This window comes from Ammodytes marinus (genome assembly GCF_949987685.1).
Source record: "Ammodytes marinus genome assembly, chromosome: 16".
Classification (NCBI taxonomy): Eukaryota; Metazoa; Chordata; class Actinopteri; order Uranoscopiformes; family Ammodytidae; genus Ammodytes; species Ammodytes marinus.
Window position 1 is genome coordinate 19,089,362 of NC_137220.1, and position 23,955 is coordinate 19,113,316.

Below are 23,955 nucleotides of genomic sequence, written 5' to 3' on the forward strand. Positions count from 1 at the left end.
ATTTCATTGATTGCAAATGACATAAACACAGGTGGATATACTGACATACAGACCCAAAAACTGTTACTAATCGGCATAAAACACAACTCTTTTCAACTCAATACTACAACGTACTTCTATACAAAAACAGTTGGCATATGTTAGTTCACTGACATAATTTACATTTTCAAAATGTGTCGTCTCAGACACCCACGGACAGTTGTGTTAGATAGCTAGCCATGCTAGGCTAATTTGCCACTGACCTTGTCATTTGCAATGAGCGCAAAATGAGGTAAAACTAATTTCCATTAGAATGAAGCTAAGCAGATAGAGAACATGACTCACTGAAAGAGGCCATGCGTACGGCAGTAGGCCCTAATGGTCTTCTAAATGGGAGTGCGACACACGAGCACACTCATTCCTCTGCCTAGCCCCTCCTTTGTCTCACACACTCGCCCCTCATCTCGCTAAAAAGGTCATTAATCTTTGGCTCGCCACACAGTCAGATGTAGCGCACGCTCCAACAGCACGGGTTATTACAGAGAGCTGCAATCTCCCTCTTCTTAAAGCACATCAAAGGAGGACGGCGATAGATCAAGGGGCCCGAGTGTGAAGCTTTGAAGCCCAGAGAGGAGATTATCAGCCATCTTGGATTGAAAGCCAAGGCATTAGACATATGTCAGGCAGCACGCACAGAACATGCGCACACATCTAAAAAGTAAAGAAATGCAAAAGAGCCTGAGTATTCTCACCTGCGCATGCTGAAAAAACAAAGTACTGCTCAATTTCTATTGTGTAGTCACAGCAGCAACATAATCAATTTCCCCCATGGCAGCCTTTATATTTCCACTATGAATCACCATAACTCTAATGGGCAACTCACTATTAATTGCATGATGACTAAAATACACCCCTAACAGTCCCTACAAACTTTTACACCCAAACAAATTAGACATGATATAATTTGGTATAGTATTGAAACCAGTGAATTTTACATCTCAGCCAGTTGATTTTATTTCCTTTTCATTCCGCAGAAGCAGATTTATAATTTAAGACACCAACAGAAAGACAATCAATTTTCTAGAAATAAAATAGTCCCTCCAGGCTGTGTTGCTGCGGTGTCACGTTCATGTCGTCAGCGGGCCAGCAGCTAGCTTTGAGACAGATTTGACACCATCAAGTGTTCACAATAGATACAAGGCTATTTGAGGTGACAAGCTAATTATGTAGCAAAATAACTGGGGAAGCAAATTGTCCACTTCAGATAATAACTGTATTCCCTTTTTGTAATGACCCGGTGACTAGTAAATCTACATAGATAATAACACTGTCAACATTAAGAAATGGAAGCGAGCATAATACCAGGACAAAACAGCAGACATGTCGAATGTAAATTAATTAAAAAACAAAACATGCATATATCAGCCTTGGCCTTTGTGTCTCTGAGACTGTGTTGTTCTTTAGTTTCCTCTGTTCTGTTGTTGCCTTTGTGTGTCTTTGACCGTCTGCTATTCCATCCCCCAGGTCAATAACGCCACCGCCAGGGTGATGACTAACAAGAAAATGGTCAGCCCCTACCCGAACGGAGAGGCTCTCAGCACACTGCCTTATGGTAACTACCACACTGACACACCTTATAGTCCAAACAGCATAGGAATACAGAGAGAGAAAGGGAGAGCCCCACGTAGGCAGGGTTAAAATACAAAACACAGCTCTGAGCATTCCCTCCTTGTTACCACATATTTGCCTTAGCTTTATTATCACCCGCACACCGCCGGTCCAATTAAGAATTGAGCTCGCATTCTCCAGATCAACGTCAGTGATCAAGGGAAAGCTAGACAGGTGGAGTAATAGCAGAGGAAGCTCAACAGACAAGAGGTGTTGATAATAGTAATCTTGCATTTAAAGGCAATGTCCAGTTAGTCTAATTCAATACAAACAAGAGCCAAGAAATGTGGCTCTGAGAATCTGCTGAAAGACGGCAAGGGGCTCAGCAGCTTGTTTCCATCATTCTCCCATTGCTACTTCCAGTGTAGTTCATTTAGAGTTGTTCTTGCAGAGCGAATCAGTCTCCTGAAAACAAGGTAGCGCTCTGTTGGACAGCGTCAATACACAAGCAGCCATTGCAATCAATGGAAAGTAAGTAACACTGCCCTGTGGTGCCTCACTGTTCTCGCATTTCTCCCTTTGCTTTGTCTTTGTGTTCTGACAGTAATGGTAAATGTGTGTATATAAAAGCTCATGTTTGTCCTTGTGCAGCAGGTATTTAGAAGCCTATCTTTAACTTGCTAATATTAATGACTCCCCTCCTCTCTTTCTCTGTGTGAGCAGCAGCAGCAGGGTGGAAATTGAGTCCCATGGTCGGGGCCATGTACGGACCAGAGCTCTACGCAAGTAAGACCTGATCTTTGTCTGCTTCACTCACACCAGAATCTGTCTCCACACAGCTACTTTACATTTTTATTCACATTCCAATCTTTCATTTATATTAATGCCGGGAATTTCTACTCACTGACACTTTTATTGATATCAACCCCTGAAGCCTGTAGCTGAATTTTTCTTCCTCTTTCTTTGCTCGTTCTATTCTCTATCATTCATCCTGCCCCCACCCCCCTATATTTCCCTTTTCTTGCCTTTCCCTAAACCCTGTGCTGTCTTTCCATTGTCTCTGTCCTCTGTCCTCCAGTGCCAGGGTTTCCCTACCCTTCTGCAGCGGCAGCCAGCACAGCAGCGGCGGCAGCAGCGTTTCGTGGCGCCCACCTCCGAGGTCGAGGCCGGCCTGTCTACAGCGCTGTGCGGGCCGCCGTGCCTCAGCCTCAGCTCCCTGCATACCCTGGGTGAGTGAAGTTAGGCCGCCTCCAAACGACAGTCGTGCAAATGCAATATAGCTGTAGTAGATCTGCTCTATGTGGATTGTATGCTGAGTTTTAGAAACGCACAGTGTCAAGAGCAGTTGTTTTGTTTAGTGCCACTGCCTGGTGAATCTATTGAGGAGCTCCAATTTTCCCAGATTCTATTTGAGCGGGGGCTCGGCTGTATGCAGCTGTGCTCACACGCTCCTCACGCTCAAACGCGATTCCCACTTCACTCTCTGTTCAGCAGTCCAACTGGCACACAGTCAGTCGGCTCACAAGCTTTTCAGCAGAGTGCGACACACTGATGGGATTGCACCATTTGAAGGTTAATTTGAATAAACACACACAGATACCACATGCAGTCATTATGCAGACGCAGGCACTATGCACTCCAGATTTGCTCCAAATTATTCCCGTATACTGTGATTTGTTCTCTGTGCCCTCAGTATGTGCACTGTGCATGTCGTCGCAGGGCTGTGCTGATTGGCTAACGAGGTTGCGACTGCTCCGATATTCAGATCAAAGCAGAACTGATTGGTTAATAGCCTTGCGGCTGTGAGGACGTTCAAGTAAAGCAGATTGAGTTGAAATTTTGTTTTGGTGGAGGGCTGCGGAAAATACCCTCTCCATATCTGTTCCACTGAAAACTGCCGTACACCTCTCCTCCTTTAACCCATTGATGACGGCTGCTGCGCGATGCCACATTGGCTCTCCTGCCTGATGCTGCATCGTGCAGCATTATTACTTTATCTAATTTTCATGGCATTCCCAGCATTGAATGCACTGTCATTGGTTCAAATACACATGAGGTGGGTTTTGTTGATTTTTTAAGACCACGTGACCACCCAAAAGTTGTGTGGTTTGCCGAAAATCATGTCAATCAAAAAAATTAAAAATTAAAAAAATAATAAAAAAAATACGCCAGCTATGTCGGCGACAGAACAGTTAGTGGCGTTTGGTGCGCAGAATCAAGGTCTACTATAGACTACTGACGAAAATCACACAACACATTGCATCTATTTATTAACAATATTTAATAATTTTTTAATTCATCTAATTTTGACGATTTTTAGAAATATTTGTTGGTTTGTAAGCGCTAAGGGAGCATGTTTAAATAAAACATGTGAACCTTAACTTTTAAATGTATTTTATTTCATGTTTCTATGTGCTACACAGGCTTAGATATTAAGGTTTTGGTAGACTTGACAATTCGTACTATTTTTTCAGAAAACCCTCAGGCATTAAGGACATGCATTCTAGATTGCCATAGTCATCAATGGGTTAAAGGATCATTCAGAGTAACTTTTACTACCATGTGGTTGGGGAACAATAACAGTTTATGATCTCATTTTGCTCGAATGAACTTTATCTATTAGCCCCAGAGAATCCATTGTTTAATGTTTTTTTGCCTTGTGGAGCTTAAATGGAAGTTGTATTTCCTCTGCATGCTGCATGGGTGTGAAATAACTTATCTCTCTCTCTCTCTCTCTCTCTCTCTCTCTGTTCCCTCCTTTTGTTTCTGCCGTGTTGTTATATTTATCCACTCTGGTTTTTGGGACTGTGCACCACTCTGTTTGCACCCCCCTCCTCCCCCCACTCCTCTCCCCTCTTCCTGCTTTCTTCTTCCTCTCTCAGCGTGGTGTATCAGGATGGGTTTTACGGAGCTGCAGACTTATATGTAAGTAAACTCACCCCTCCCACCAACACACCCTCTTTCCTCCCCTCACCGCTCTCTCCTGCTCCTTTTTATTTTTTTATTTCCTCCCTCTGGGTGTGATTCTGCATGTGCGTCCGTCCGGTCATGCGCTGCACAGAGCTGCCTGCATAAAGGTGAATGAGCCCACGATGTAACAAATCAACGCTTGACTACAAATTACATTATGAGAGAGAGAAAAAACGATTTGAGAGTCGGGAAATCCTTCCATCGCCACTATATAAAGGCTGCTCTGTGGGCGGATGCGGCAGCGTGCGTCGGTGTGTGTGAGCGATTGTGTGTATCCAGGTTGACAACGGTTGTTTCTGTTCTCTCTATAGACTAGTGTTTCAGGACTCAGTCCTTAGTCCCAGATTGCCTCAGGTAGGGTCACCTCAACACCAAAGCCACAGTGTGCATTGTCTGACTGTACTACCTCCTCTGATCTTATGAATCATCTTCTGATCTGACCTGGAACATGTTTTTCTAGGAGTTGTTTTAAAAACAAATTACCACTGCTTTTTGAATTTTTCTACTAACTCACTGAAATGTGGGGACGGGCTTTGTTTGTTTACTAAACTACTAAATTGTACCAAGTGTTTTTTCTTTTTTTTCCTTACCAGCTTGTTCAAAGGAGCGCCTCGTCTCTCTTTGTCTGGTTAAGATAGTTTTGGAGGCTAAAGTGTCAGCCACCTTTATTTTGTTCAGCGATCAGCACAAATGACAACCCGGCTACATTTTTAACAAGCCTCAAAAAAAGGTATATTTTCAGATTGGATAAACCATCATGGATTGGATTTCATGATGGTTTATGCTGAACAATGCTGAAAACAAAATTTGGTGGCTAGCATTCTGCAGCAAGGTACAGTCAGTGTTAGCCTGGGTTTTGAGATGCTTCATCAATCCTTCATGTAGAGATAGAGAACACGGTCTCTTCCTGAATTAACCACCCACCTCCGCCCCCTAGGATTGATTATGGAAGCATGTGCTGATCAGCTGCTGCATGAAGACACACTGTATTACTGCTGTCCTTCCCTGCCACTCACACAGGACCAAGGCCTTGCGCTTTCCCCCCTAATAATCCCACTTTTATTTCATTTATGTAATTTACGTGTCCTGCAGGGGTCTGGGAGAACACTTGGCGTGTTTCTGTTTTGCTTTTTGCTGTGCTGTGTTCTGATCAGGTCCAAATGCAGTGGTGTTGTGTGTTTTTTTTAAGGTCTTAAGTTTAATTTAGGTCATGCATGCTGTCTCAGTGTGAGGAGACGATCTTTAGTCAGTTTAGGCGTGTGTGAGTGTTTGTGTGTGCTGCTTTTTTTTCTCCATCTTCATCTCTTTATTTTCTGTCTCCTGAATCCATGTGACAACACTCTCAATTATCGTAATTATGATGATAACAAAATACAGCTTTTGTCATAACTATGTCTTCACTACTTTCCAATGAGCAGTACAGTTCGGTTTGGTATTGTACGGCTTGCAATTATTTGCGTTTTCACTGTCAAAAGTTGGGAAGGTTAACAAAATAACCATACCGTACCAATGGTACCATACCTCTTTTGATCACCAAGTTCATCCTTTTCATAGTATTTATTGGTGGGCTACACTCCTGCTGTAATTATGTCACATAGTTACATGAATGTCGCGGTTATTGTCATATCGGCATATTCGCTTACCAAGTTAGGTTACTGTCCGCGGTGGAAACACAAGACAGATCTAGGGTTACCCTTCCGTACCAAACCATACCGTGCCAAACTGAAATGTATTGCTCAATAAGAAGAAGGCTTATATGGCCTCAACTGTGTGAACATATTGTACCCCACTGTTTTTACCTCCCCCTTTGTATCGTATTGGTCATAATACAATCTAACTCAACCTCGACAGTCCAATTTCCTCTCTGTCTCACTGATAAAGCACTTGTCCCACATCGAACAATGTCCCCCTTTCCCCGTAAAGAAATGCAATATACAGACACACTGTATATCAGTGAATGTATGTATGAATATATAGATATCATAAACTGGTTGATATTGGTTATTTAAAATATTATGAAAACGTTTTTTTAACCGATTATAAATTATTTAAAAAGCCTTTCTAAAAATTGATTTGAGATTTTTTTTATCTATTTTCTATTTTCCTCTTAGTTGTGCATCAAATATTACATGCAGTACAAATATTCAGTAGGCACTTTAATAACCACAGAAATTATTTAAAAAAGTCACAATTGCTTGCATATAAATAACAAGTATTTAAGTCAGTACAGTATATGCAATTCGTGTATGCCCTCCCCCCAAAAAAACATGTCATTTACACAGCTGAGGTGTCTTGTGCTTTAGAGCTATGTGAGTTAACTCTGCTGTGTGTGTGTCTCTAGGGCGGCTACCCTGCTGCTGCTGCCGCCGCTGCCGCAGCTTATCGCTACGCACAGCCTGCGGCCGTAACCCAAGCAACCGCCGCTGCTGCCGCCTACAGTGACAGGTGAGGACAACGCAGGATACACATTAGACACATGCACGTTAGCACACACACACATCACTGTACAGTAACTTAAGATGCTCAGAAGTCAGTTTCAGCGGTGGCTTTCTTTAGTGATAATCATAAGAGGAGTCCAACAAAGAGACAATACAAGTTCCGTAATAGAATTAGAGGATATACTGTATGTGTTTGTATTTGTGTTAAATACCACAGTGTGCTAATGGATTGATACGGTAATAAAAGCCAGACAGTCTTTAACCATGATAATTTAATCTTGTATTTTAGAAAGAAGATTAGTTCCAAAGTAAACATTTACCTAAATGGCTACATGGTCAGAGAGGCAAATAAATGTGATTTGAATGTTTCAGTATTTTGAATGAATTTAACATATGAACCAATAAAACATTATTTATACATGACAACAAGGAAGTGCATGTACAACAGTGGCTATGAACTCCTCAAGGAACATTTTAAAATAAATGTGTCCTTTGGTTTCTTTTAACTCAAGTGAGCAATTTCTTGTTTGTTGTGCTTTTGTTGCCAGTTATGGCCGGGTGTACACTACAGATCCCTATCACGGGTTAACTCCAGCTGCTGCTGCGTACGGAGTGGGAGCCATGGTGAGAAAATGGACTTTAACTCTACAAAGCAAACCAGCATGGAACATCAATGAGCTGTGTTTTTTCTTTCTAAAGAGGTTGATTTTAAAAGGCACAGCATGCTCTTTATTGAGAGGCAAATGAAATAGCAAGGAGATGGACATGCTAAGCTAATTGCATTGAATCCATGTTTTCGCTAATACATAAATACATTTGTTGAATAACTAGATTTAGACTACATCTTTTTCAGATGAGTCACAACAATAGCTTGACTCCCACTAAGTGACTGTTATTTTGTTCTTTCTCTTTCAGGCCAGTTTATACAGGGCGGGGTACAGTAGGTTTGCTCCTTACTAAAAAACCACAAATCACAACCAAGGAATCTCTCATCGCTCCAAGACCCTTTTTTTCCAAGCTCTTTGTTTGGCAGCAGCTCCCACTCCATTTCCCTGCTGGCGGACTATTGTGACAACTCAAGTGTTTTTTTTTCTTTTCTTTACTTTTCTTTTTTTTCTTCTTTTTTTTTGGTGGAGAGAGAGGTCATTGCCACATCATCAACTCAAACTCTGTTTCTCTACATTTCTGTCGCCGACATGGGAGCGACCACTCAATTGCCACGAGTGTCCCCCAACGTATAAAAAAAAATGCCCTAGGACTTTGAACAACAAAGTGCAACTTGGGATGTTTCTTAGAAACACTAACAGGACCTGGATGGAGAGAGACTGCTGTTCCAATGTGATCCTGCCACACTATAAACCTTCTTTTCCCCCCTAGAAGTCTCTGAACTTCCAGTATATCCACTGCCCTGTAGTCAGACATATACACCTATATACACACACACGTCCTCTCAACACCAAGTATACAGTTTCCTCTACACTTTCCTTTTAGTGTGGACCTGCACAGAATGATGCCATGGCACAGCATCACTAAAAAAACAAGGTACTTTTAAACACTACATTTACGTAAAGCTCCCCCCTTCTACAGCAGTCCATGGTAATAATAAAGAATAAGAAAATAAAGCTGGGACTGCTCCATAAGGAAGATGTAGGAATTGTTCTCGTTATTTTTGGGAAGAAAAACCAAACATTCAGCTGGGGGGGAACTTTGGAGAATATGAATGACAGAAACCACTGTTGTCCCGGTAACAACACAGGGGGAAAAAAGTCTCCCTTTTTTTAATTTTCCAACTTCAAACAAAAAAAAAGAATATCAAAAAGCCTGAAAATGACAAGGAAAAAACAAAACAAATTTCTGCATTACCTCAGTTTTTTTCTTCTTCTTATGTTTTGTTTTGCTGCCATTGATACGAAGGTGCATGAAATGTCATTACATATAAATAACGTGGATGCGTTTTGATTCATTTAATTTTCTACACATATTCCCTTTTTTTCTGTAACTGCAACACTAAGGTGGGTGTCGGATCAGTTTATGCTCATTTTAGCTATACGAGCTGACCCTGTGCGTTCCTGTATGTCCACTTTGAGAATAATAGTGCCGCCCTCCCTTCTAAAGGCCCTTCCCTTGATCTGCTGTTAGAGCCTCTTCCTCTACAAGAATAGAACCCACTACATTTCTTTACTAACTCCTGAACCGTTAGACATTCCAGCCGTAGCAGCCATGCAGTCAACCGACGGGTCACTGGGAGCAAAGAAACCATACAACGCTAATGAACTGGATTTAGAAAAAGCAGATCTGAAGCGGGAACACCCACGTTGGGACACTCATCTGCTGCTATCAGTCAGCCCAATGGGAATCCCTCCTGGCCTATCCAGATATTTCTGCCCTGTAGGCTTCAGGCTGTGCAGAAATGGTGATCTGATCTCAGCTCTGCAGAACAGTTAGATCCCAACAGAACAGCCCAGATTAGAACACAGCCCAGCAAAAGAGGCTGCAGTCATGTAATGGAGCCTTTATCCATTGTTCTATTAATATTCATCACTTTTAGTTGACAGCCGCTGTCAGTAGGTGTCCACATCACTTTAAGCACTTCATCATGCTCTCTGGGGTTGTTGGGTGCAAATAGTTATAAAGCCCCCCCCCCCCCCCCCACCACCACTCAGTCGGCCCATGGGGCAGCATAAAACGACTGGCAGCCAGACAAGTTATAACAAAGTCCTCAGTGTATCACATCTCCATATACTCTCACTGTGTTGTTTTTTGCTATTATTTGCCTTTTTTTGGTTCCAAAGATTTTCTGAAGAAAGCACATTTTTTTGGTCATGACACATTTCTTATTTTTGTGTTTTTTTGATGTTTGCTTTGCCTTTATTTTGTTATGTTTTTTTTCTGTGGGTTGAAGCTGTATAGTGTCAGTACAGTGTTTATACAACACTGTGGGAAGTGTCACTCTAGCAGCGTATATATATCTATATATATATATAGATATATATATAGATATATATAGATATATCTATATATCTATATATAAATAAAACAAAGGAACAGAGAACAAAAGGTTGCATTTTTGGGGAATTCTGACCGGCAAAGAAAACAACTATGTTGAATTGAACTCAGTCCATGCACTCAATTATTGGCTTTTTATTCTTTCTTTCTTTTTGTATGAACATGCAGTAGATGCAGAGGTGTTTTGCTGCAGACAAGGGAAATCACGAGGGATACGCAGAAAGGCAAGAGAGGATATTTAGAATTTGCATTTGACAGTATAGGTCCTAACTACAGACGACGCAAACCGAGGGGAAACGTCCAACGTCGTAAGGGCCCCCATGGCCAGGCAGCGGCCACCTTTTTAAGAGGGGAAAGATGGCAGTGAGAGCGAGGAAGCTGAGCCATTAATCAGTAGCTGACAGGATAACGACTCTTTTTAAAAACATTTTCAGGGGGTGCAGTGCGCTCAGGGCGGAGTGGACAGTGCGAGGAAGGGGTTATGTTGTTTTTGTATGATTGTGAAAACTGTGTGCAGTTGGTCCAATGAGTATTTTTGACGCGCATTACCTCTTTTTTCCCCTTTTTTGTCTTATTATTCCTTACAAGTATTATCAGAAGTGTTGCTATGCATGCTTTTGTGCGAGAGGAGAGAAGGGTGTCGGTCAGAGAATCTTTTAATTTGTGCATGAACTCAAATCCTAGTGCTGGAGGAGGATGGGGTGTTGGCACAGCACGGGGGGAAATAACTGGGAAGTGGCGGGGGCGAGGCGACAGCAGTGACCAGGAGTCTCTGTAAAAAGTCCAGCATAGGTTTTGAGATGCCCCCCTTGGCCTCTTTGTGGAAGCCCATTGAGGACTGCTTCAATAATCTGGGTTATCCCTGCTCTGTGCCTCTGTGGTCGTCTTTGTAATCACCAGTCATATCAGATGTCTAAAGTTTAATTTGGTATGTCTGGACCCCCGTGGTTGGCTTTCATAATGAACATAAAACAAAAGAAAGACAAAAAAATTACATTATTCCCACCTGATTAAATTTGGCCCTTAGGTTGGGTGTAAAAATGCCTCTCTAGGTAGAGAAGAGGCTGGTTCTTTGGCAGCAGTTGCCTCTTTCAAAGCTGCAGCAGAGTATTGTAATGTTTACTACTCAGCCCCCCACCCCCACGCTCATCCAGTTTGCAAAAGCTGGCGTTGAGCTGGTGTAATATTTATCGAGTGGCGATGGTGCGTTACTTCTGCCCGTTTCTTCCTCTTCCATTCCGGAGAAAATTAGATTTGAGCTGGACCGACCACAGCAGAGCTCCCCTCACCCCCCGACTCCCCGCACTGTGCTCAAGTCAACCCAGTGGGAGTAGTTTTTTTGTACATGGATTTAATAATTGAGTTTAAATTGCATGTGGATCTTTTTTTTCTATGTCACATGCTCTTAAAAAGCTCATTTATCTAAGTGAATTTTTATTTTTTTCAATAAGTGACAGTGTATTTTCTCACAATTGTTTTATTTCGCCATCCTTGTGTCTGCCTTCTGTTTATTCTCTTCATTATTATTGAATGTATATAATAAATAAACTGTTTCGTTTTTATACTGGTCTTCAGATATTTATTACCTGTGCCCAACTTAAGTTTGGAGTCAGCGATTCTGAACGCTAGTTGTCATATTCACTTTTTGTCAAAATTAGTGAATAGCTCCTCACAATCCACTACCTGTCTGTACTGTGTGTGCTGAAGAAAAACAATATGGTGTTGAAACCAGTTTTATATACTATCTATGGTTGAAACACCGCCTAGGTTTTTTTAATGGTATGTTAACAAAGGGGGCCCATCTAAGCTAACAACATGCCAGTTTATGGAGCCTAGGTATGTATGTATTAACACATTTTTCTTTTGCGCACACAGGTTGTGGATTGATATTATCCTAACTGATTTTGACAAAAAGATTTTGACAACAAGCTTTCTCCAGAATTGCTGACTCCACCTTTAACTTTTAATATTGGTTGTTATAAGTAGGGGTGAGGTTATCCAATCAGGCGAGAGTACAAAATCCCGTCACTAAGAAGGGACGAAGCAACTGTTGTGGATCGATTGAGCATGGCATAGGAGAAAAGAAGGATCATGCAACCGTTTCATTACAGCATAACCAAGAAGCTCTTCTCAGAATGTGCAGGAACTTTACATTCTCAATAGCCGGTGGTGTGAGTCAGATGATTGATAGAGGCAACAATTGCACAAGATTAACACCGCTCGGCTGGGTTGAAATGACCACATCAACTGCTGCGCGATAAGCTTCTTCCGCCGCCACCTCCAACTTTTTCTCATAGCTGCCAAGGGGGAACAATCTGGAACGATCTTTAATTGCATCTGGAGTTTAATGGCCGTAAATGGTCTGAATATGGCGGGAAACCTCATATCCCTGCTAATTGCATCTAATGCACGAGAGGCCAATTGTCAATATGATGGCACGCTCTGTCTGAGTAATTGGAAGTTGGGCTAATTGGAATAATAGATTGAAGGCCGTCTGATAACGTGTGTGAAGATGGCGTGGCTTCTAGTGCAGTGAGTAAATTACCTTTTGGTGGATGATGACACGTCACCGGATCTAAACTATGGATCACTGCGGATGGATTTCATTTTAAATGTTACATTTTCGTTATTATGAGTGATACAGTGGCAGGCATAGCAATATAGGCTGGAGGAATTAGACGGTAGCCACATGTACTATATAAAAGCAAACTACTACAGTGGCAGTCACTTCTGTTCTTCTGTCTAGTTTTGCCTCCTGCCCTTCGCTGAGCACAGGCTGGTGTCACTTTGCTATGCTCAGACACTGCTCCCTGGTGTTTAAACCGTGACACTGCAGCGCTGCTCCCTGTGTGGCGGAGCCTCCGGTTTGCAGCAGATGCCTGAAGGCATGGCTCTGAATTGGGTTGAGTAGTTGGCCTTTGGTGTGCCATCTGTGCTGTCTTGTGAGTGAGAGAAGCCAAGGTTGAGCTTTCAGACATTATCACAAACAAATGTGAGATTTAATGCACAAAACCTTTTATTGATAACGTGTAGTGTAGAAAATCATCAGAGAATGAGATGTACCTTGTTCACCTCCTATTTATTAGAATTTTTTTACATTAACAGAACACATTCTTTTTTTTCTTTTTGATGCAGCTGCCCTGACAGCAACCGTAATGTCACTTTAATATGAAGATGTTAATCAGGGATGGCACAAGCCTCCCATGGTGCCGACAGGTCTCCTGTTCAATCCTCCTCCTGTCTTGTTTTATCTCATCTCATCCCCCTTCCCCTTCCTCTCCACTCGTTCCGCCTCCCTTCATCCTTCCTCCTCTCCAGCGTTCTCAGATGCCTCGGCTCAGCAGTTTGGCACCTTCAGAGTGACAGTTTCACGCCTTTTCTATCACTTCAGGCCTATTATATACCATCTCAGAGTAGCACAGTGGCTTTCCCATCAGAAGAAAGCTGGACTATCTAAAAACATCAAGCCTCAATGATGGAACCCAAGCAGATGTTTCAATCTGCCGAGTCTTTTTTCTTTCTTTCTTTTCGGACGGACGATTTAAAATTTGTATGACACTAGACAAATATTTACATTTCCACAAAAAAAACTACTAAAAAAACCTATTTATTGATAAGTAGCCAACAGATAAGTGCATGAGTTTCTTCAGCCTTGACTTGGGTTTCAATAAATGTCAGTGTGTGCGTGTGCAGTTGAATGGAGTGTGATTTTACTCGTGTCCGTAATATTCATCATAGGGTTCACTGTAGTTTGTTGTCTGAGGACGAGGAATGCTGAAATCCTTCTCAGGGTCGATGTCCTGACACACACACACACACAAACAAAAGTATAAGCACACATTCATGGTGTTAGTGCAGTTAACAGCCATGATAAACGGCACTTTCATTAGCCTTACAATATGAATTTGGCATAATTGCCGCCCTCCAGAAGTGAAAGGTCAGAGTGCTTAATTGCAGAACATGTGGATCAGTTAATCTTAGTGGTTTATTACTCACTGCCATGGGGATTCCAGCCTCGTAGGGCGATCGCAGCGATTCCTGAGTTCTCCTTCCTGAAGGGAGACGCATGAAACAGTCAGCTAATTATCACTTCATTATGTGCTAAGCTGACAGACAGTGGAATTCCTTTATTAATGCTGGGAACCTGCTCTACTTTCATCTACTTTCAAGTTTTTTTTGTAGTGTAGGATAAGATTAATATGTTTTAGCTCACAAGTATTTTTTTTGTATAAAAAAGGCCTTCAAACATGAATAAATTACACAAAAAAATGTAATACATAAGCAGCAAGACACTCGAGTGCTCAGTGTAATACATTCCCACACAGCCTCACTTACTCTGGTATGACCCTCTAGCTTATCCAGGCTAATGTTAGCTAATGTTAGCAAGCTTTAGATGTTGCTGTGTAACTCACATTACAGTCAGTTTTCTCTACCTGTGCAACTGTAATACTCTGACTGTGTCACCATTTCATCATGTAGGCTACTAATTATTTTGAAATGGTTATATATGGCCACAGTGCTAGGCTGGCCTACAAGGCGTGTTTTACTCAAATGAGGTTGCATTTCGGTTTGTTCATTATATCCCATATGATTACTTTGAGCTAATGACCTCTGTTCCTCTTTGACAATACTGTTTTCAACATTTAGGTTTCTCCATGTGGATCCTCAATTATTCTTAAGAATTAGCTTACTTTTTACTTTTTCTAGATCCATTTGGCAGTTCAGATGTTGGTTTACAAGTGACATTTCAGAGTTGCTTATTTGCAAACCACTTTTGAAATGTAGCCAACTGGCCTTAACTTGAAAAAAAGATCAATTCGATGGCAATACAGTTTGCTGAAACAATCATAAAGAAAAAATGAGTTAACTGTTTTGATAATTGCTTAATAGCCTTCTGTAAGTCATTTATAGGAAAAGGATCCACAAACTCCCTGGTTCTGACTTTTATATATGCCTAAATAATTACTGGTTTTGTTAATCCTTTATGATAGTAAATTAAATATTTGACAACAAGCAATGTGAAGAGGTCTCTTTTGACTTATTATATTTATATAATTTTTAAAACAAAACAACAACAATAACCATCAGAATAATTAAAATAAATGTTAGTTGCAGCCCTAATTATATCCCTTAGCAAATGATTCACATCATTTCAATTAGACACACCACTCAGTTTGGCCGGCAGCTTCTCACCTCTCCTGTGGTCACTTCTCCCTTTATCACTTTCGCTCTCAAAGCTTCCATTTTCTTGCCCTTCCTTCGGGCTTCTCAATGCTGGGACCTCAGCACTGGGGCTGGTCCAGCCCGCAAAGCTCAGCGGGACCTCTTTGGACCTGGCCTCCCCTCTGCAGAGGAAGGCCACCTGAGACAACCCGTGGCCCATCAGTAAAACCCAGCCGTTGACCACCAGGGCGATGCTGATCAATGGATCGTCCCACTGTGGCCTCTTGTCCAACTTGGGGTTTCCCTTGGTGAGCATGGTGATCCACACCACCCAGATGCCGACGGAGAGCAGCAGCGTGAGGCACAGCACCACGGCCTGGACCCTGCCCTGCTGGTGTGTGGCCCCCGTGTAGCTGTAGCTGTACGTGACACAGGAGCGGCACAGGAGGTGCAGGGAGAAGATGGAGCTGATGGCCAGGAGGCACAGCACATAGATCTGCATCATGGCGAACTCCTCCTGTCTGTACTCGCAAGGGTTTGTGTCCCGGATCAACACGACGAGCAGCCACTCGGTGGAGATGATAACCTGCACGGTGAAGAGCCCCAGGGCCAGGGCGGGCTCTCCGTAGCCCCGGGCCGCTGCGAAACCCAGCAGAGCCAGGCAGCGGGCCAGCAGGCAGGAGAAGGCCAGGGAGAAGAGCACGCTGAAGAGGAAGAGCCTGGTTGGGCAGGTCTGAGGGGTGTGGCGGATGATGAAGGCGAAGGTGGTGGCAAAGATCCCAGCAGTGGCCAACAAGTACATAGACATGCAGGCAACGGTGCCTCCGATGCCGTTGCGTTGTTGCCTCGACGAAACACAGAGGCACAGGTACCACAACAGCAGGCCCAACAGTAGAAGGATGCTGAACAAGAAGCCCGAAGAGGCCAGGGTCTCCAGCACTATACCCCACGCGGCCCGCCGGTCACACAGGTACCTATACATGGGGTCCAGACCTTTTCCACAGCCCGGCACACCCTTCAGGGAAGTGTCATTTGCCAAGGGAGAGGAATTGCTTGTTGTTGGGGTTGCGTCTGAGCTGTTGTTGGTCGCCTGGCATAGACAGGTGAGGGGGACACAGAGGAGGAGGAAGAGAAGGGGGGAAAGGGATCCATGCTTCTCGGATGAAAAGGCCATATTCATTTTAGTTCAGTCCTTTCTTTTAAGTGTCCTTTGGACTTTGAAGATCTTTGCTCCTGAAACAACGAAAAAAAGCACATTTCAGCATAACATGTATATCTGAAGGCCACACCTTTAAATGGAAAGTTCTATAAACACATTAACAGTGTACAGACTGACAGTAGAGGATCAAATCAAGCAGGACAATGTGAAAGGACAGGAAAAGACAGAGGTCACAGCGAGGAGAAGGAAAAAAGCGCTAGAGCATTTTGACAGCGAGAGTGAAGGGTGCAGGAGGGAGGGAGTGCATAAACATGCCAGAACAAGGCAGAGGAGCGTGTTGGTGAGCACTGAGAATATAAAAAACGACTGCAGTATGGAGGTGAGCTCAGGACAGAGCAGCAGACAGTGAGAGACAGCAGTTCTGCCGCAGCAGCTCGTAAAAACCGCCCCAGACTGACAGGGATATTGGCTCACTCACTGTAGAGGTTGTGGTTAATATGCAGCACTGGCTGGAGGTGAGAGATATTCACCCCTGATTGCTGATCGCCACTTCCTCCAACCCACAAGAGAGCCTTTGTTTTCGGCGCCAGAGATTCAGATACAACCTTTAGTGGGCTTATCGCTGATAAGTATATGACCCCAGGGCCATCTGCTCTGCCCCAACACTGGCCTTTCATTTGCGTTGTCAGTGTCACACAAAGTGGGGTGAGAGATTTGTAAAAGTGGTTGGGAAGCACACTTTTTAGGAGATTGGTTCCATCCTAATACTAGGGCGTGAAGATTTGTTTTCTACTTAACTGAGTGCACATGAACTAAGCTATATAACAGGCCACCTCCAAAGCTTGACCAAACCCTTACACAAAAGGCACTTACCCCTTCAATTGTTCGGATGTTTGTCCAAACTTCCCAGATTCCACCTCTCAACGCCCAGTCCAGAAGTTGTTTTTGGCTGAAAGCTCTGCTATGAATATTTAGATATCCGGAAGAATCATTGGCAGCTCAACGTGAAGCCAAGCAACTCCGTTTCCGAAGATGTGCTCATTTTACAGGAGGAGCACAAGATAAGGAAGATATGGGGAATGATAGAGTCCCTGAGGTCCCTCAGCCTTTGCCAGAAACAAAAAGTTGCTTTCACCTTGCATCAACAGGTTGGGCAAGAGCAGAGAAACCAGCAACCTTACTCACACCTCACTCTCTCGGACCCCTCCTGTCTCCCTTTCTCTCCAGGTCCCTCCCTCACACTGTAGGTGGGGCTCACACACCTGGCTACGTTGAGGATACGCCCAAAGAAGACACACTGGCAGGCGATAGTTCACTCCTCCATAATAATGAATCCAGTTTCCATTCGAATTTGCATCCCCACTTCTAGATAACGTGCACTTTATTTTGGAGGAGCCGGAGTGTCTGGAGCAATTATGAGATACTATGTCACAGTAAAGACATGCTCAGAAGCCACGGAAAGGAAAGCATGTTGTTGTAAGGGAATTAAGGTGAGAGTCAAACTTGACTCATCCCTGTGTCACTGTGAGACAGAATAGGAACAGACCAGACGTCACCTTGGTTACCGGGAAAATCACAGCAACAACATTTGGAATCGGCAAGTAGGCCGCAGGGGGAGTTGCAGGAAGAATGAGTGAGTTCAACTGTTGTCTTCTACAAGCCTACACCTCAAGTCATGCCTGTACAAGTATAGGCTTCAAAGGGTGTGTTCAGTTGAATCTTAAGTCACTCTTCAACTATAAATTCCCTCTAGGGGTGTGAAACACAAAGGGACTTAAGGTTTTATAATTGTAATCATCAAGCTTGTTTGGTGCAGTTGCAGAATGTGTGCACATAGTGTATACATGTGTGTATGGGATGGGAAAACATTAGCGTCTTATCTACAAAAAAACATTTAAAGGCACTAAAACCTCAAAGTCCCCCTGATGTGTCACTAAATACCAGAGGAATGCAACCATGACGGCATTTATTTGAATTATTCCAAGTGTCATGAGGTTGGGCTTTAAGAAAATAAACAAAATCTTTGTGTACAGTTGCTCAGTCACTCAGTGCTGACAAAAGATCAATATTGGGAAATGGAAATCATAGCAACCCTGGCTGGGAAAAGTTGTGCAATATTGTTGGAGGATGTTGACAGGTGCCATGTCATTGTGTATCTGTAAAAATGTTTTGCAGTTTAACATCTCGATTTTTCCCCCAACTCATTTCTCTTTAGAATCGTCTAGCCACGGGGCGCCCTTAGCTCAGTTGGTAGGGCGTCCGTCCGTCCCCGGGCCGGGCCCAGCAGCAGACCTGGGTTCGATTCCCGTCCGTGGTCGTTCTCTGCATGTCACTCCCCTCTCTGCCCCATTTCCCCTCTGTCTCTCTGCACTATCATTAAAGCATAAAATGCCCCAAAAAATATCTAAAAAAAAGAATCGTCTAGCCACACTAGCGGCTAGGGGGTCAATCAATGGGAACATTGGGCTGTTATGGGTCAGCCTGCTAGTTGGGTCCAGACTCAAATATCTCAACAACTACTGGATGGATTGCAAACGGATTTTGGACAAACATTCATGGTCCCCAGAGGATGAATCCTGGTGACCTTGGTGATCACCTGACTTTTCCTCTCGCACCACTATGAGCTTCATGTTTGCAGTTTTGAGTTAATGTCTGAGTTAGATAGCCTGGAAATCCAGACCCGCAACTAGAAAGACATAGGATCTGGCCACGATCAATATACCTTCCCAACTCAAGGGGCGGAACCTACGTGTGCATTTCAAATACCACGGCATGCGATTGGACTATGACCAATCGGAGTCATGAACAAGTTGACGTATTCAGCCCCGTTCGTTTGGCGATCCAGGCTATGAGTTAGGCTAATATGGTAAAAACGTAACAATCCCCTCAGCTTTCATTTGTTTTAACCATCAGTTGAAAAATTATGTTGGTCCAATATATATAATCTTTTTATTACCAGCATTCCATTTTATCTCAGCATCAATCGGGGTTTAGAATTCACCATAGCATTATTTCGGACATTACTTTAGTTACAAATGATCTGGTCCCTGCTACAGATAAAATTAAGATAAAGCTGCACTTTTTATAGACCTTTCAAAGGCTTTTGATACAGTCGATCATTCTATACATGAATATATAATATTTTAAGATATATCGTCTTAGATCATTGTATTGAATTCAGTATCAGGAGATCATTAATTTTCCTTGAACAAGGTTTTTTTTTGCATTTCCCATAAGCACACGAACTATGACTTGTTTTCCATTTCCAACAAAGAGAGTGTATTGATTTCGGGAAGCCTTGAAATTGGTTATAATTATCATTAGATATATTAGATAGTCTTGTTGTTAACGCTCAGAAGGAAATGTAGGTAATTGGAGTGGGTGAATACTGTCATTGTGTTTGTCCTCCAAGGACATCATTAGTCCTATCAAGTCATGATTGTTTTTTCCCCCCTTGGTCAGCATGATTTATTTCCAGCCTACCACAATTGTCTTTATTCGGTGTGCAGGAAAGAGAAAAAGAGACGGACAACAAGAGTATTTAAAATAAACACATTTTACTGCAGCTATCTCGTTCACAGTACATCATGGTGTTGTGCTTGATACACAAAACATACATGTCTATGGAGGGACGCGGGTTCAGATAGCAGCAAGAAGGAAGAGATGTGCGATAAAAGGGAGTTTCATCCTCCACCAGCCTTTCATTACAACACTCTCCTTGCATCCCTGGGTGATAACAGTAATGTTGTGCCCAATGAGTAGAAAATACAATGCAATATTAAAAGATGGAGGGAATAAAAAAGGGGGATAGAAGAAAACAAAATATGTACATCTTAACCGACCGCTAGAAGCAAATCCAAGCTAGTATTTACTATTGTTTTGCTTGCGTCCAGTGCCGTGGAATTGTAGAGATAGAGGGAGAGAGGGGGTGGGAGAGGATAAGAGGAACGGGGAAAAGGTATGTGGAGGATTTTTTTCTCGTCTTTCATTTCAAGTATATATAATATAAACAGTATCGTATCATAATAATAATATAAAAATAAGACTATTATTCTTTTCATCCACTTAGTGGAGTGAAGCAAGAGGTAGATAGACGAGAGGGCAATAGGGGGCATGGCCCGGCGGCCTTATCATGGCGCGCCCGAGCTTAGGCAGGGAGGGCGGAGGGGATTAGACGGAGGAGAGGAGCAGCCAGGCAAGGAAGGCAGGTTTAAATGATGCCGTATTTGGCCAGGTCACTGAGCTCCATGTCACCGAAGGCCTCCCATGGGCACACCACTGTGATGTCTGTGCCAAGACCCTCCATGCCGGGGATGTCGTCGCCAAAGCTGGAGAAATAAATCAAAGAGGTGAGTGACCAAGGTCCTGGTATGAGGCCTGTTTTCATTGTTTGCATTTAGTACATATAACTATATATGAATGAATGTAATATAAATGTGTTTTTACCCCTTCTGGCCTGGCTTGGGGGCCTTGCTCTTGAATGTACGGGCCGCCCTCTGCTTGAACTTGGGTGGTCCCTTCTTGGGCGTGGTGGGGCCAGTTGCTCCAGTGCTAGCGGCAAGGGCGCTTCCGGCAGGGGGGTTTGCGTTCATGTCTGCGTCCGAGGAGCTCTAAAGGACAGGAGACATTTTCTCTGTTTGAAAAGTGTCCTCTGTGATCAAGGCCTCTCCTTGTGGCCTCCTCTGCCTTCCTCTCTTTTGTCCTCTGCCCCCACCCTTTTATCTCTCTCCACTGCCCATTTTTTAATCCTGTTCTGTCCCAGCTCGTAATGCTAATCAATGGAGATTATGTATATTAGGTTTCATTGCCAGATTAGCTCTAATCCCAGTCTGATCCTCATCCTACTAATTGCCCTACTTGAACAGGGACAGTGACACCATTGGCAATGAGAAAGTAACCTTTATCTTCTTGACCTCACACTTTTACATTACATTAACCAAGAAACTTAAATATCAAATTTAAACATACTGATAATTGAATACTAAATTATGAACAATGAAAGTCACATCATCAGTCAATTTCTATACATAATACAGTAATGTAATTGTATTTTGTTTGTATTTGTCAGCTTTGACACATAGGTCCCTTTCTCACCTAGAGAGGCTGCCTCCACCTATTAGTAACATGCTGTCAGTTTCCTTTCTCCAACCTTCCAACGTCTTGAGCACAACAACCCCACCACCTGTCTGTCCTCTCAGACTTGATCTTAATCTGAATCCTTCCTTAACCCTATTAGTGTAATACCATTTCCCCCGACTGCCGGCACTGGTAATCCGGTTAACATAGTTGGACAGAGGTCAAATAAAACACCCTATTTGGCATGGTGAGTAACTCAAACGTGTGCTGCCAACAATCAGCAGCCACCGATCAACATTGCCTGCGGATGGGGTTCGAGAAAGACAATTTTTGCTCTCATGTGTTGAGATGCTACCCTGCCCACGAGCTATAAGCCATCTGATGCTGCGATTTTTTGCCCCTAGAGTCAATCCCCATTGTAGGCAACACACCTGCTCTCCCCTTGAACCTTCTATTCATGCCTTCTAAGACTCGGAGAAGTCACATAAAACTAGACTCATCTCCAAATCATCTGTACTTCAACGTGTTGTTTGTTATTGATGATCCACTATGCTGTAAAGAAATCTAGCCATTTAAATTGCATTGTCAGACCACTTTTCCTGCTCAGTATAAGTAAAACTTCTTCCCTGCTGTCTCGCTTGCGCTCACACTTGCCTTTCAACCTGTTCAACCTTGTATCACTGTAAAGTTTCAGCCGGCAATGCACAAATGCAAGTCATCATTAAAGCTACTCCTCAGTCTGAATTCCTGCATGCTCTCCTGTATTTGTTCAGTAGTGAAATTGCTCCTTTTTCCTCAAATAACCCACTTATGTAGTCCAAGTAGTTAACAATTACAAATGCAAGATCATGGAAACATTATCAAAGTTGTAGAAGCAACAGTTAAACTTATTAAATTTGGTAAGACTGAATAAGGTAGTCAAGTCTTTAAGTTTGTTACTAAAGTTAGTTCTCACCTGTTGTCAGAGATATTCCGAGAGGGCCTCTTGCCGATCTCTTCTTAGAGCTGATTCTTACTTCTTGCTTCTTGGGTTTGTGAAGCGTAAATTCTCCGCTGTGCTTTTATACCTCCCTCTATAATCCCCACATCCAGTCACATGGTCACACCATAAGGTCAGCCAAACCTCCTCACCAAGCGGGCACATCCTCCCCTCCCTCCCTGACTCTTGTCCTTGTTCCCACCACCACTGCCCCCGTTCGCCAAGGATCTAGCCACACAGACTGTGTCAAAGAACAATCTGCAAAGGATCGAATGGGGCTTATCCCTCTAAACCCCGGCAGCATGCCTGCATTTAGCTTCGCTGAGAGGTAATGACGTTTCTGGTACATGTGAGATGCTGCTCTCTGCTCTCACATGCAGGTTGTTGTTCACCTGTGATCCACTGAACAATGGTTAATCTCTTATTTGATTTTTAAACATCTCTCAAGAATTTGTAATAGTTTCTTGTGGCTGAATTTGATTAGAGAACCTAAATACAGGTAGCTTCTGCTTTTTGTAGTAGAAGTTGTAAGACTGGATTGTGTGCTAATTGGACATTCTAAGCAATTAGTCCTTAATAATGACTGCCGTGAGCCTTTGGTTTTATGGTTGAAATTGGATTGTGACGCCTTTGTAGGCAATGTCAAACATGACATGTTTGCATTCACCTTCAGCTGTAACTATACCTCCAAGTATTCCTTCCACATTAGAGTTAATTGCATGCATATTTAGGTAGGAGCTTCACAGAAGCCCAGTGGCCAGTAATTAACCTGATAAAGTCACACACTTAGAAGTGAGGAATAAAGAGTTCAGTCCTGTCTCCTCATGAACCAGTATTTTAACCTTCATCGCCTGTATTTAAGAAACAATAGAGGTCAAATGACAGCTGTTTTGACTGATCCGTGCCTGTTATCATTTACATAATTCAAATGCTTTTAAACGTGGAGAAAATGAGAGACGTCAACTCTACATATATACTACCCAGGGGGCAAAGTGATTTTATGGACATGGAGTGTTGTAAAAGGTTGTTCACCAAAAATGACATCTAGGACCTTCCACGATCACAACCTGGGTGGACAACCTTGTCAACAAGCTGCTGGAAAGCTACAGCGGGCCGACATAGCAAATCAGAGCCACTGTTTAAGTAAATGGGGGTGAATGGGGATGGGCTAATGGGGAATTTTTTTAACTTATAGATATCATTATGAAACTTTGCCAGTTGATTACTGACATTAAAACAAAAACTTTTTGTATTACAGTATTTTCGAAAATGTTTAAATAAATATGAAAAATCATCAATATCTTACTAATGATGCGTACATTTGCATATCTGCAAAGCCCCAAAATCTAGATGTTGGAAGAAAACAAAGTCAATTTGTTTTTACATTTTTAAAACAAAACAAGTGTCAAACTGCCTGAAGCCTTTCCTAATCACAGTTCAAATTTGATCAATAACCCATAGAAAATAATTTTTTACATTTCATGTGCTATGGACCAAAAGTGTCCTTTTGGAGTCTCCAGCTGGTATTTTAGGAAACGGCTAGACATTCCCTTGGAAAAAACAGTGTAAAAAATTCA

General features: G+C 42.8%; 3 protein-coding genes across 7 annotated transcripts in view; 1 reads left to right on the forward strand and 2 right to left on the reverse strand.

Moving 5' to 3' along the window:
- Positions 1–11,557, forward strand: part of LOC307262915 (RNA binding protein fox-1 homolog 2-like) — a 45,446-nt gene extending 33,889 nt beyond the window's left edge. For 3 of the 5 annotated variants that reach the window (XM_080043935.1, XM_080043937.1, XM_080043938.1), the window contains 7 exons: positions 1,504–1,591; positions 2,311–2,373; positions 2,666–2,816; positions 4,470–4,512; positions 6,899–7,002; positions 7,544–7,619; positions 7,911–11,557. In XM_080043935.1, the coding sequence (XP_079900061.1) occupies positions 1,504–1,591; positions 2,311–2,373; positions 2,666–2,816; positions 4,470–4,512; positions 6,899–7,002; positions 7,544–7,619; positions 7,911–7,955 (570 nt within the window). In that variant the 3' untranslated portion in view covers positions 7,956–11,557. Of the gene's footprint in view, positions 1–1,503; positions 1,592–2,310; positions 2,374–2,665; positions 2,817–4,469; positions 4,513–4,868; positions 4,912–6,898; positions 7,003–7,543; positions 7,620–7,910 lie in introns of all 5 variants that reach the window. The other 2 variants (XM_080043936.1, XR_013845269.1) reach the window with 2 other exon arrangements.
- A 1,427-nt stretch (positions 11,558–12,984) lies between these two features.
- On the reverse strand, positions 12,985–17,537 carry LOC307262606 (G-protein coupled receptor family C group 5 member D). Its single transcript, XM_080043549.1, has 4 exons — positions 17,197–17,537; positions 15,195–16,397; positions 13,998–14,053; positions 12,985–13,801 (listed from the first exon to the last, which is right to left on the reverse strand). Exons 2-4 carry the CDS (start codon positions 16,342–16,344, stop codon positions 13,712–13,714), a joined length of 1,296 nt encoding a protein of 431 aa, XP_079899675.1. The 5' UTR covers positions 16,345–16,397; positions 17,197–17,537; the 3' UTR covers positions 12,985–13,711.
- Positions 17,538–20,533: 2,996 nt separating this feature from the next.
- On the reverse strand, positions 20,534–22,415 carry pde6hb (phosphodiesterase 6H, cGMP-specific, cone, gamma, paralog b; the record flags this gene model as incomplete). The annotated part of the gene is made up of 3 exons (XM_080043533.1): positions 22,355–22,415; positions 20,770–20,933; positions 20,534–20,651 (listed from the first exon to the last, which is right to left on the reverse strand). The coding sequence occupies exons 2-3, from the start codon at positions 20,913–20,915 to the stop codon at positions 20,534–20,536; spliced, it is 264 nt and encodes an 87-aa protein (XP_079899659.1). The 5' UTR covers positions 20,916–20,933; positions 22,355–22,415.
- Between the last annotated feature and the right edge of the window lie 1,540 nt (positions 22,416–23,955).

Excerpts from the sequence above, each read along its gene's own strand:
- LOC307262606 (XM_080043549.1), bottom strand. The coding sequence starts at position 16,344 with ATGAATATGGCCTTTTCATCCGAGAAGCATGGATCCCTTTCCCCCCTT. Across the intron at positions 14,054-15,194 it reads GAGAAGTGACCACAGGAGAG|GAAGGAGAACTCAGGAATCG; the intron begins GTGAGAAGCTGC and ends GTCTCCCTTCAG. Across the intron at positions 13,802-13,997 it reads AGGCTGGAATCCCCATGGCA|GACATCGACCCTGAGAAGGA; the intron begins GTGAGTAATAAA and ends TGTGTGTGTCAG.